Source organism: Hyperoodon ampullatus (assembly GCF_949752795.1).
Source record: "Hyperoodon ampullatus genome assembly, chromosome: 1".
NCBI lineage: Eukaryota > Metazoa > Chordata > Mammalia > Artiodactyla > Ziphiidae > Hyperoodon > Hyperoodon ampullatus.
The window spans coordinates 212,650,063-212,662,945 of record NC_136914.1 but is presented as its reverse complement, the minus strand read 5'-3'; the positions used below and the strand labels follow the sequence as shown (position 1 = coordinate 212,662,945).

The following is a 12,883-nucleotide window of genomic DNA, read 5'->3' as shown; positions in this document are numbered from 1 at the left end:
ATCCTCCCTCCATAAAGCTTGTGTGGAGGTCAGGGCCCATCACTCTCTACCTGTCTTCATCCAGCCCTTCAGGACCTGAGCCAGGGCGAGAGCCCCAAATCTTAGCTGGAAAACTGGAGCTTGAGGGAGAGTCAGGTGCTGCGCTGCCCACAGCCAGCAGGTGGCAGACGTGCCCTTCCCAGGAGTTGGAGCTGGAGCTGGGGCTCAGACGGAAAGCAAACAAAAAGAAAGCAGGACCTTCCTGGCCTGGGGGCACCTTCAGATCCCACAGGCTCTCAGGGGGTCTGAAGCAGCTGCCGCCCAGCTGTGCAGCCTGGGCTGCATGTCAGGGTGTCCAAGGGGTCCGAAGCAGACCCACTCATTTTGTGGATCACTGGATCCATCCTCAGAAAGAGGCTGTGGTGAAATGTGGACACCGGCAGCCCAAACACCAGGCTGGATATTGGGGGACCAAACCGGAAAGGCTAGGACAATAGCCAGTGATTTATGCCGTATACCTGGATCCTGAAACTAACCTGGACGATGGCGGGGGGCTGAGGGGAATGGATAGACAGAATGTTCGCCTCCTTTCATCCCATCATTCCATTCCAGTTTTCAAAAGAGATAGGGAGATAAGAACTCCTATGCCTGGGACTTGCAAATCTAAAGAGGAAGGTCATCGATGCAAAAGAAGTAGGAAGAGGCGCAGGAAGGGACAGCTATGATCTCAGCTCACATTTATTAAGACCTGACAGTTGCCAAGGACTGTGCTAAATGATTTATGTGCATTTTGTCTCTTTTATTGCACAGAATCCTTGATAATTGAAGTACTATAATTATGCCCATTTTAGAGTGAGAAAACACGATTGCAGAGATTAAGTTCCCCAAAATAACTCAGCTAGTAAATGATAGAGCCAGGCCAGAAAAGAGCCAGTCTAACACCAGAGCCATTGCTGTGAGGGATGAGGGAACCACAGCCTGCAAACATGGTGTTGAAAAGATGGAGAAAGAAGTGGGAGAGCTACTTAACCCTAAGAGAAGCAAGGCACTGAGCCCGGTGAAGAGATTGGGCCCTTATTCTTGGAAACCTTTGGGAAAATCTTGTCCAGAGTTGCCCAGGCCTGGGCAGACACAGAGAGGGGCCGCTAGGTCCCATGGGCATCTGGGGAAGGGACCAAAGTCATCTGCAGCCTCAGCCAGTCCACTGTGACAAACACATCTCAGCAAACATCTTCACCCAGATCAAAAGGCACGCAAGCCACTGCCTGCTTCTTCCACCATAGTTATTCCCAGTCTCACCAGGGATGAGTGGTCACAACTGCCTCAGCTCCTCTTAGAGGGCTGGGAATAGCTGCTTCTTGCACATGGAAAGGTAGCTGCTTTGCAATAGATTCAGAGACCTCTCTAGATCCAATTGCTAGTCCATCTACAATCGGGCTTTCACAATGGACCCGTGGCTCAGGACTTTGGCCTTCCCCAGTTAGAAGCAAATTATTAGCAATGTTTATATCCCACCCTCCAGCCCAGTCAACAGGGAGCATGTCTCATGATCTGGTGTCTTCTAGGCTCAAGGTGGTTGGTGGGGAAGGCAGGGAGGGGCAGAGAGAAGCATCCTGTTTCGGAGTCTTACTGATTTACAGTGTAATCTCCTTGAGGGTGGAGGGAGTTGAGGTCTAATCTCTTCTGTCCTATCTTTATTCTAGTAATGATTTCAACTCAGGTTCTTCCTCTACCTTTCACAATTTTAGACCTTCCTGAAAACAAAACAAAAAGGCAGAGGCTAAAAGTCTGCCTTGATGGGTTCCAGGAATTAACTGATAGGAAATATTCTCAGAGGACTGGGAGGGGCTAGACCTGACCTTTGGGGCTAGAAGCTTGACTTAGAATGAGCCAATAGCAGAAAAATCTTTCACCTGGTAAATAAGAGATTGGGACTCAAATTCCAGCCATCTCTTTCTCTGCAGTTATTCTACCATGACCGGGTGGTAGACCAGATGTCACTGCACACCAGAAAGAGATTTGCATTGCTCCTAAAGGTAGCTGGGGAGGAGAGAACTCTGCACTGTGGCCAGGTGAGGGTGAGGCTGCTGGGCTGGAAGGCAAGCCAGGGACAGGAGTGCACAGCTCAGCAGGGCCAGTCCCCACTGCTGGACACAGAGCTCAAGGTTAGGGTGAGAGGCGGAGGTGACAGAGGACAGGGGTTGCCAGTATCCCAGGCACCATCCCACCTGCTGCCTCATGACATCCTCCCACTCTGGCCCTTCCTGCAAAAAGCTGTGTCATGAGATGAACAACTGTGCAAAGCCTCAGTCATTTTTTTTAATCGTAAAATATATACTACATGATATTTTTCATTTTAACCCTTTTTAAGTATATCATTCAGTGGCATTAATTACATTCACAATGTTATGTAACCATTACCACTGTCTATAGCCAAAACTTTTTCATCATCCCCAACATAAACTCTGTACCTATTAAACAATGACTCTCTTCCTTCCTCTTCCAAGCCCGTAGTAAGCTCTATTCCACTTTGTCTCTATGAATTTGCCTGTTCTAGCTACCTCATATAAGTGGAGTCATACATTATGTGTCCTTCTGTGACTGGCTTTATTTCACTATGACTAATGTTTTCAAGGTTTGTCCATGTTGTAGCATATCTCAAAAATGTGTTCCTTTTTATGGCTAAATAGTATTCCATCATATATCACGATTTGTTTATCCATTCATCTGTTGGATACTTGGGTTATTTCTATCTTTTGGCTATATGAATAAGACTGCTATGAACATTGATGTACAGATATCTGTTTGATTCCCTGGTTTCCATTCTTTTGGGCCAGTACCAGAAGCAGAATTGCTGGGTCATATGGTAATACTGTGTTTAACTTTTTAAGAAACCACCATGCTGTTTTCCACAGTGGCTACACCATTTTACATTCCCACCAGCAATAAATGAGGGTTCTGATTTTTCCACATCCTCACCAATATTTGTTATTTTCCATTTTTAGAAGGTTCTAGGCATCCTAACAGGTATGAGGTGGTGCCACTCAGCCCTTTGTAGTCACAAGGAATCTCATCCTTGCTTTAGCACACAAGCTATGCAACGCTGTCCCAGCATCAGCAGCTTCACTGTGGCTTTGCTTTAATCTGAAGCTCAGGGTGAGGAGGGACGGCTCTAATAGGGAAATTCAGAGGCCAAAGGAGAAGGCACCAGCCAGTGGTCCCTGTGGGTGGTTTCCTTCTTGAGGGCCTGAATGAAGCTGTTCACAGGACCACAGCGATGGGCCAGGAGGCGCTGTGAAGAGGAGCTGGCCTAGACCCTTTATGTGCAAAGGAGGAAGCTCAGGCCCAACAGGGTGACATGGCTCCTGTAAGGACGCGAGTGGATGGGGCCAGGGAGGAATTCAAGGCCGGGTCGCCTCACTGTGAGGCTGCCTCAGAGCCACCTGTACAGACCTCTGCCCAGTTAACTGGAGACTGGACTGCAGCTTCGTGCAGCGAGCAGGGCTGGGGCAGGGTAGAGAGGAGGGTCCCGTGTGTAGACCCTGGGAATTTCCATTTTTATCTGGGGAGCTTTTGATAAGAATTCAGATCCCTGGGCCCCACTTGCAGGGTTGTGCTTCCATGGGCCTGGAGTGGGCCCAGAACATGCATTTTTCAATCAGCCCCCAACTCACTCTGCCGTTGGCCACACTTCGATTTTACCTCTCTTAGGCCTGAAGCTCCTGGCCAAGGAGATAGGTGAGTCTATCTTTGCTCCCGTGCAAATTGTTCAATCTCTTTGTGCCTCATTCCCCCAGTGATAAAAGAAAGAATTCCCTTACCCGACCTGATGTTTGATTCAGGGGGATTTGTCTACAGCATTTGCAGTGCGTTACTCTTCAGCTAAGCACTTAGTGAGAAATTTTGGTACAAATGGCTCATCCCAGGACTTGTGGCAAGGGGGCTAAAGGATTGGTGGTGAGACCATCCAGGATAAGGAGACTGGATAAAAACAAACACTCATTTCTGGGTGTGATCATGCACTTCAGAACCCTTTGAAAAGGCAGGTGTACAAAAAAAGAAACAGAAGGGCTGGTGGGGGTGGAGTCTGAGGCCCACCACATGGGCACAAGCCCCATATTCACCTCCTTGGCTAGTCAGTTCTCAGGAAAAGCCCAGGGGTTCTCAGGAAAGTAACTTCCCCATTGATGGGAACCAACTCCACCCCTGAAGCTGTCTTTACTTCTGTGCTTCCTCTGTTGTGGGACATGAACCGCTGCTGGTACCCAAGCTGATTTGGGTGGTGCCTGGCCAGGGAGAGACATCGCATCAAAACACAGTGTGAGAGAGTCATTCCCTTCTCAGTTTTACTGTCATCTCTTCCAATCCCATCACAAAGGCAGACTGGGGTGGCACTAGTAAGTCCCTCCCCTCTATCTCTTGCTCCTCACAAGGAGAAAGCAGGCGTCAGCTCTGCGTTTTAGCGTGACAGCTGCAGCCAGTTAGAATTCAGTGGCATTGTTTCATTTTCTTTGATTTTCCCATTTATAGTAGTGATGGTTTCCTTTTAAAATATATCTATCTAGGTAGACAAAAAGTGAGTCTGTTCAACAAAAGTATTAAGAAACTAGTCTGGGCTTTGGCAAAAGTTCTGAAGATGGATTCGTTCATGACTAAAGTTCTGAAAGCACTGAGCTAACGGGTTAGCCATCTAGCAAGACTTGATCCTTCTGGTGTTGGAAAGAAACGCTTCCGGGATTGTTGAAGGAGCCTCCAGTGGGAGTGACTTTTCCTCCTGCCTGAAGCTGGCGTCTGAGGCCACTGTCCCCCTGGACACCTTCCATTTCACATTGAAAGTCCCAGTCGTTACGGGGTAGTGCCTGGCATGGCAACCTCTAACACAGTGGTTATGAGCATGGAACTGGCATCAGGCAGACCTGGGTTTGAATCCCAGCTCTGTAACCTCACAGGGGGGTCATTTGCACAGATGACTTAATTTCTGTAAAGCTTAGTTTCTTATCTGTAAAATGAGGATAACAGTGGTCCTTAACTCATAGGGCTGTTGGGAAGCTTTACATGAGATAATAAACATAAAGCACACAATACCTGACATATGGTAAAGACTTGATAAACTTAATAAATACTTGCTGCTATGATTATGATTAGGATAATTGGCCACTGTTGTCAATGAGTTTGAATTTTTTTTTTCAAATTATTAAGTGATTGAGGGGAGCTCACTCAGCACAAACTCTTCCTCGAATTTGTTCATCAGGTCACAAGCACGTCACACCAACCCCCTCCCCTCAATTTTCCTGGGATCTTTGCCAAGTCCTAAGCCAGGAAACCTTGTTATATTAATTATGAAGAAAAAGCATGTTTTATTTAAAATCCCGGCTGCCGAATATTCTGCCATGCTGTTTCTCTGTGACAGCAGAATTGCTTTTGCATTTAGGAAACTCTAATGAATTGAAAATATAAATATATCTGTGCCTACATACACACGCGATTTCCTGCGACCTGATTTCCCTAAATACCAGTGTACACTGCCAAAGCTAATGAGATGGACTTGTGCTTAGGATCAGGTTTCTTAAAAATCTATAAGAACATGCAGTGCAACTCAGTCCCTCTCTTTTCCATAAGACTCTGAATGGGTTACAGCAAGAGGAAGTGATGTCTCCTAGGCCTGAAAGAGACTCTGACACTCTAAAGCATCGATGCTTTGAAAAAGGTGGTTCGTGTTATCCCATCCAAAGCCTTGTTTGGTCCTGGGGACCGGGTAGATTTGGATGCTTGAATTAATCAGACACTTGAGCCCTGTTACCTGACCATCCAAAATCGGCTCTAATACCTCAGCATCCACAGTGTTTCTAAACAATAACAAGACAAGCAGCCTCTCTCTCCATTTCTTTCTCTTTTTGCCTCTCTCTTTCCAGGGTAGGATGAGGTAGATAATGTATACCTATCAAGCAGAGAGGGTGTCAAAAAGAGAGAGTGCTGGGGCCTGTGGGATCTGGGAGGCTTCAGCTTCTAGTATCAGAAGCAGTAGTTCCTTCTCCCCTCGGTGCCATGCAAAAATGGGAGCCTGTGTTACTAGAATGCTTGATTTTCAAGAAAAGCTGGGGATCTGTATTATGTGAAATGTTCTAATTCTCAGATGTCACCAAGCAATTGAAAGGAAACGAAAATACTCTTCAGGCTGAACTTCTACCCACCAAATAAAACTCGGGCTGTGAGCAGAATGTACCCCAAGCTGCCAATTTGCAACCTCTGGTCTATGCAGACATTTTTGTGACTCTCTACCTAGGAGGATTCTGGAGTTCTAGAGTTCTTGGACTCTAAACTCTAAACAACTCTAGGGTTTAAAAAGCTTAGAAATGGGAGCAAACATGCATTTTAATTGTAAGGCCCACTGTTGTGGATGGGCTGAGACAAGCAGGGCAGGCCTGACAAGTTGTCCTCTGGCTCATGACCCTAGAAGAGGTCAAATTACATTATGGCTGAGGCCAGTGGCACCTCAGATCACCCTAAGAACCACAGCAAGAAGAGATGTCTAAGCCCTGGGGACGGGGCACAATACAGTTGAGCGGGCCTTCTGTGGTGGGTGAGCAGTTGGACAGAGCTGGGTCTCTGTCCTGGCTGGGAAGTTAGTTCAACATCTTTGGGCTTGTTTCTCTTTCAAAAAATGGGAATAACAGTACAAGACTGTGCTGGGGACAGGTATTCAAAACTGACAGGTAAGGAAAAACAAATCTAGACCAGACCAGGAAGGCACTAAAAAGGATTCCCTGGAATCCATGGCAACTATATTTGACTGCACCTTTTTTGGATCGTAGATATCTGAATAAAAACCTAAGTTAAAGACGAGCCTACAGAGAAGTCTTCATAATTTTTGTTGCATGATCTGAACTCGTGGGAGGGTCTCCAGGCATCTTTCCAATGGGCAGCAAGCAGAGACCCTTTGCTTTAAAGTTTCAGAGGCACATGGAGTCTGTTACCCTCCACCCAGCAAAGAGGCCCCTGGTCTAAGAGCCTCCCATCACTACAGGAAGGACCATGCCCTGAAGCTATATGGACCAAAGAAATCTCATCCTCAGCCAGGGCCCCAGGCAAAAGACCTTATCCAGACAGATGGACACCAGCCATAGTCTAGAACTCAGCTCTGCCACCTCCCAGCTTTGTGACTTGAGGACACCTTACCCAGCTCCTGATCTGTAAACTGAGATCAATAACAGTACTTATTTCTTAGGGTCCTTCTGGAGGACCCAAAGACCAACGCCTCAAAAGCACAGAGCCTGGCACACAGGATTTTTCATCAAATGGTAGCAGTTGGTTATTATTTTTAGCTACATGGGGCAGGAGAGGCCACCCTGTCCATCGGGCTATGTGGCCCCTTCCTTCCTGGTGATGCCTCAAACTCTCTAGACATCTGAGTGAGTTGGCCACTTTCCCCTGGATGTCTGTGTACTGGTCTATGGGTCACAAGCTGCCCTCCCGACCACCTGTCTGGCACACATCTGGAGTAAGAAAACATTCCAAAGCCCTGAATCCCCTCTTTGGAATTGACTAATCTCATTGCCTAAAGGCTATCTCTCGTATTTTCTCTTTTATCCATATTGACTTATATTTTCATTGCTAACCCTAAACATTCACTGGGGCTTGCAAAAAAGAGATTTGGGGTGAGCATTACCTTTTGGTGAATTTCAAACAGACTGCATCCACTGTCTTCCTTGCCTGCAAACTTTAGGATCTAATTCTTTCTGACTGGTACTTTCTCCGGGCCCCTTGCGAACCTCTGATAGTTTCCATCGCTTTTCTCTAGACTTGTGGTATTTCTGCAGGATCTTGGCCCCAGACATCCAACAACAATCAGTGATGTAGGGGGTTTGATAACAACCGGTCATTGTAGCCACACCACACACACACACACACACACACGCACGCACACACACACACACACACACACACACGTCATCACTGGGAAAGAAAACCCTTCCAGAGGTGAGTCATTGGCAGCTTAACATGGAACTAAGGTACATGTCTGAGTACAGTTTACCAAAAGGGGAGGAGAAGCTGTTGTTTTTAAAGTGTGCTAATCAGAAAACCTGGAATTTAATCTGCTGCCTGCAGGAAAATCTCTATGGAGTGAAATGGGAAATAAGATGCAAAGGTATTTAATGAGATAAATAGGTTATGACTGTTATTTCAGTTCTCCCCCCTTTCTTGTTCTCTATTCAAACCCCCTCCACTCCAACAAAGGGGCGCATTCTCTGATTTTTATAGAGAACTCGTATTCACTTTGGAAATCTCAAGGGAAAAGAGCTAACATTTATTGAAAGCCACATGAATTGCCCCATTCAATCGGTCTCGACCCTCCCCAAATCTGGGGGAGATTATCGCTAGGTTTGCAGTAGAGGAAGCTGAGGCTCACAGAGATGATGTTACTTGTTACTTGTTCCGCAGCTAGAAGGCGGCAAAGCTGAGATTCAAACCCTGGCTCCCAAGCCCACACTCATGCCTCCAACCCATCCAAGAGGCGCGATGTCTGGTGAAGGCCCTCTCTCACGTGTCCACAGAGACCCAGCTAACACTCTTGGACCACAGCGGCACACAGCAGGAGCCGACACCTCCACAGCTCACTTGCTCCTGGATGTCTTGAGTCCCTCATGTGAGAACCCCTAAGGTCCCTTTCCTTCCATTCTCACCATGACCTCCCTGGGGCAACTGCTCCTTTCTGCCCCATGCACTACAGCCATGGTTACAGGGTGATGGGAGAAAAAATGCTGCCCACAAAGCTTCTCTCCACATCTAATCCATCTAAGTAAGCCTGTTGCCCGCAGGCTTCTCCTCTAGAGCCAAAGCACAGGGGTTCTTACCCTAGTGTCACCTGAAATAGCGGGAGAACGTGGTATGTGCGTTGGCATGTACGGAGAGAGAGTTTGTAGCGTTCAGCAGCTTCCCAGAGGGATCTTTGAGATCCATGTCAGATCACAACCCACTGCCTTAGCAGATTTTCTTGCTCTGATCTCCTTAGTTGGAAGGTATTCATGGAGACGCTGCTCCAAGAGGGCTCAAGTCAATTGCATGGCTTCATGGAACTGGCCCCTTAACAGCAACCAACATGACAGGCCTGCATCAGCGCTTGAAATCAGGACATTTTCGACCTGACAACACCAGCCTTTCACAACTAAAGTTTCTCCTCACTCCTGGCCCAGCTGGTTTGGTCCTCCTAATAACCTCAGAGCCTCTCAACTACAGATATTTGAAAAGAACACTTACCCCGAAGGCTGTCTTTCCCGCCAGAAACATTAACAACAGAACATGGAGATCAGACATTCTGGCAAACATCTTTGTAGTTTAAGAACTCTTGTTTTGCTCTAAAAACAATTTCTTTTGTTGTCTATGCCTTTAGGGGGGAAAGTGTCAGTCTCCAAGGATTCAGGAACAAATGAAGAGGATGCAAATTATTAACTAGGCATCAAATACTGTTTAATGTTTAATGTTTTGCAAACCAACTATCTTGATTAAACAAATGGTAACTTTGGGGCTGGGCTGAGCCATGGGGGTGGTTTGTTTTCTGGAGAGAAAGCAGCAAAGTGCCCCTGGCTCCTGGGGCTGGGGGTGAGGGGGTAGCTGCTGAGTGTTCAGCGCAGAAGGCCCGATGGTTCACTAGCATCCCAGCCACAGGGTGAGAGCCCTAATAGGGTGAAACTCCTGCCATGGGCCTCTGACATTGCTGATTTGAACAGAATGTTAATAGAGTTCGGATTCACCAAATCTCAAACAGAATTAAGGCATGGATGGGCTCCTAATAACATCACGCTTTATATTCATGAAAAATAAATTAAAGGATGCAAAACTGCTATTGACAAACATTGATTCTGGGCCCTTTGAAGCATTGCCCATGGTTGCTTGTTGGCTTCAAAAGTTTTCTTTTAAATTTCATTACATAAGGTTTTAACTTTTTAATTAGTTTTTTTTTTTTCCTTTCATTGGAGTCTTTCTTTGATCAAGAGGGGGAAAAAAACCCATGATGCTCATATTTGGGGCCAATTGTTTCCTACGTTCCTTTTATAGCTGCACTGGTTACAGGTAGCAATATGTAGAGCAACAGTTACCTGTGAAGCGTGGGTGCACGTGGATACAACTGATCTCTTTAATAGGCATCACTGTGAGCTCCTATAAACACCTCACTGCCCACAAGAATCTACGCAAGGGCTCCAGGAATCCTCTCGCCTGAGTCCTAAATCCAGGTTCTGAAACCCTGCTGCCGACTGAGGCAGGTGCTCACCTGGGCCTCCTGTTCACCCATTTGCCATCCCTACCTGGCATGTGTACTTGGACTCCTCAGTGGCTGCTTCCACCTTTGGAGGCCAGGTTGCTGGTCATGGAGGGCCCCAAAGGTACCAGCCCAGGAGAAGGCCAAAGTCAGTGCCCCAGCCACCAGATAGACAACCCTTGAAGGACAAACCAAGTCCTGTCACTTTACCTCCTAAATTACCCCCAATTTGTCCTTTGTTCTCCATTTCTTTTTTGTCTCCACCCTCATTTAGGCAGCCATCAACTCACTCCTGGTCAACATCCGTCTGATCCCTATAATACATGCACACTTTCCTGGAAAAGATCTTCTCTAACCTTCCTCTATTCTTCCCCTTATCCTTATTCCACCCCTAACTCTGTTCCTAACTCTAACCCTGATCACTCTTTAGCAAGTTCATTTAGGTAGCCACCTAGTTAATCCATCTTTTGGATTTCAACCCAAACATTACTTCCTCAGAAGCCCTGCATGAGTTTTCCCTTCATGGCACTTCTCAGGGTCGTAATTGCATACCTGTATAGCTCTTCCATTAATACTTGTTTCCCCACTGCCCCCAATGGACCAAAAGCTCATGAGGTGGGCACCCTGTTTTGCTCCCCATTGAATTCCTGGCAGGGATGCCTGGCACATGGCTGACTCATGATAGGTGTTCAATAAATACATCATGAATGAATGAGCAAAGGAATAACCACTGTCTTACAGTGATAGTTGGATACTTTGTAACCTGGGTGCCTTAGATAGCATAGCCAACTCAATGTGAAAAGGAAAACTGGGTATGGAAAGCTAAAGTCTTTGTGCACTTGTAAACTCCCTTCAATTTATTCAGGAACACTACATGAATATTAATTGATCATCCACAGATAATCTGCTGTGAGCCTGGCATTGGCAACACCAGGATAGAGGAGGTGGACGCGAACTTTGCTCCTAAGGAACATGCATTCTGGTCGAGGGGGAGTTAGGCGGACCATGAAAGAGGAAAGAAGTTAATTTTAGTTAGTGATAAGTCTGAAAAAGAATGAAGCAACGTGATGGAAGAGAAATCCTTGTGAGTGGGAGGCTTCCGTAGACTAGGAGATGGCGAAGGTGGGGATAGTGGCTAAGTGGGTCCTTGGTGGGGCGTTGACACCATTGCTGGTTATCTGGTCCTAGAGCAAGGGTCACAAAGACAGCGTGCACGAAGATGTTGCTCTTTTCTAGGTTCAAAGCTGGAGCCTGAGCATCGGCTCAGGCTGTAAAAAGTGGAAATGGAAATTCCAGGCAAGTCAAATCACTGTATCAGCCATGTGACTTAGGCATCTCTTTTAGCTTCCAAAGCCTTGTGTGAACTAGTGACTGTCTGACTTTGTGGAGAGATTCCCAGAAAACAAACCAGAAGCTTTTCTTCCTGCGTGAACAGGAAGTGACCCAGTGAGTTTGTTGTTCTCCTTTAGAATCCGGATTCATTTCCCTGGCGTGTAATCTTCCCTTTATCTCTAACAAAAAGTGAACAATTGTGCTCTTTGTGTAGTAGCCACAGGTCTCCCACATATTGTCTTATGTCCCTAAAGTTTTATTATCATGACAATGTGCAATTGAATAAACTTCTGCACGTAGCCCGAAAAGAGAGAATTCTCTAAAAGATGCTTAATCCTTTTAATTTGGAAGGACAAAAGACTAGTTTATCATGGGATATGGTTTTATCTGGGGAGTTAGAACAAACCTACCTGGGATCTCTGCTTTTTAAATACAAACACAGAGACTTCAGCCCTCACCCCAGCGGGGGTTTCAGATGTGATCAAGTCAATCTATTCTCTTGAGCTCTGGGGGACCTTTTCTCATGTGTAGGGTTACATGCTGCAGGAGAGAGACTCTGTCCTGCCTCAGGAGGCCTTGGGACTCTGGTTCTCGCTCGAGCAGGCTGATTCTTCCACCCTAAGGGAAGACTCTCACAATTTCCTGGCTGGAGACCCAGCCTTTGATGTACTGGGTTACATGACATCTGTTGGGCCTGGACCAACCTGCTTCATGTTTATTGCTTATAACATGTTACAGAAAAACTCGAATGAACTTTTTGGCCAACCCAATAACAACAGTCCTCTTCCTGCTAGGCCTTCAGTACGGGAAAGTAGCAGAGGGGAGGGCCTAGGAACAGCAGCCCAGACTCAAAACTGACCTGGGGTGAGCCCCGGCTCCACCACATGCCCGCTGTGGATAGCTGGCCAATCGTTTACTCTCTCTGAGTCTTGGTTTCCTCATCTGCAAAATAGGGATGCTGTGGTTCCCACTTCATGGCGTTACCTCAAGGTGCATGTGAGAGCATAAAGGTAAGGGGCTAAGTACAGCTGCTGGTGTGGAGCAGACTCTGCAAAACACACTGGCTTTGGTATCAGGGATGGTATTTCCTGAGCCCCCAGACCCTCACAGATGAAAGGACCTGTGTTCGGTGAGTCTAATCTCCAATCCAGGAACAGGAATGACTGCCTTCTTGGGGGGACCCTTGTCTCACTTGTTCTCTCTAGAACAGGGGTCAACAAACTTCTGAAAGTGCCAGGTAATAAAAAGTTTGGTTTTTTTCTGGCCCTCCAGTGTATGTTTTGAGTCCTCAATCCTGCCATTTTAACACAAAAGCAG

General features: G+C 46.6%; 1 protein-coding gene across 1 annotated transcript in view; it reads right to left on the bottom strand.

Moving 5' to 3' along the window:
- The window catches only part of HABP2 (hyaluronan binding protein 2), a gene marked incomplete at both ends in the record, with an annotated part of 35,834 nt that extends 26,531 nt beyond the window's left edge, over window positions 1–9,303 (bottom strand). The window contains one exon of the mRNA XM_079700277.1: window positions 9,235–9,303. Within this exon, the coding sequence (XP_079556403.1) occupies window positions 9,235–9,303 (69 nt within the window). The remainder of the gene's footprint in view (window positions 1–9,234) is intronic.
- Window positions 9,304–12,883: the final 3,580 nt, after the last annotated feature.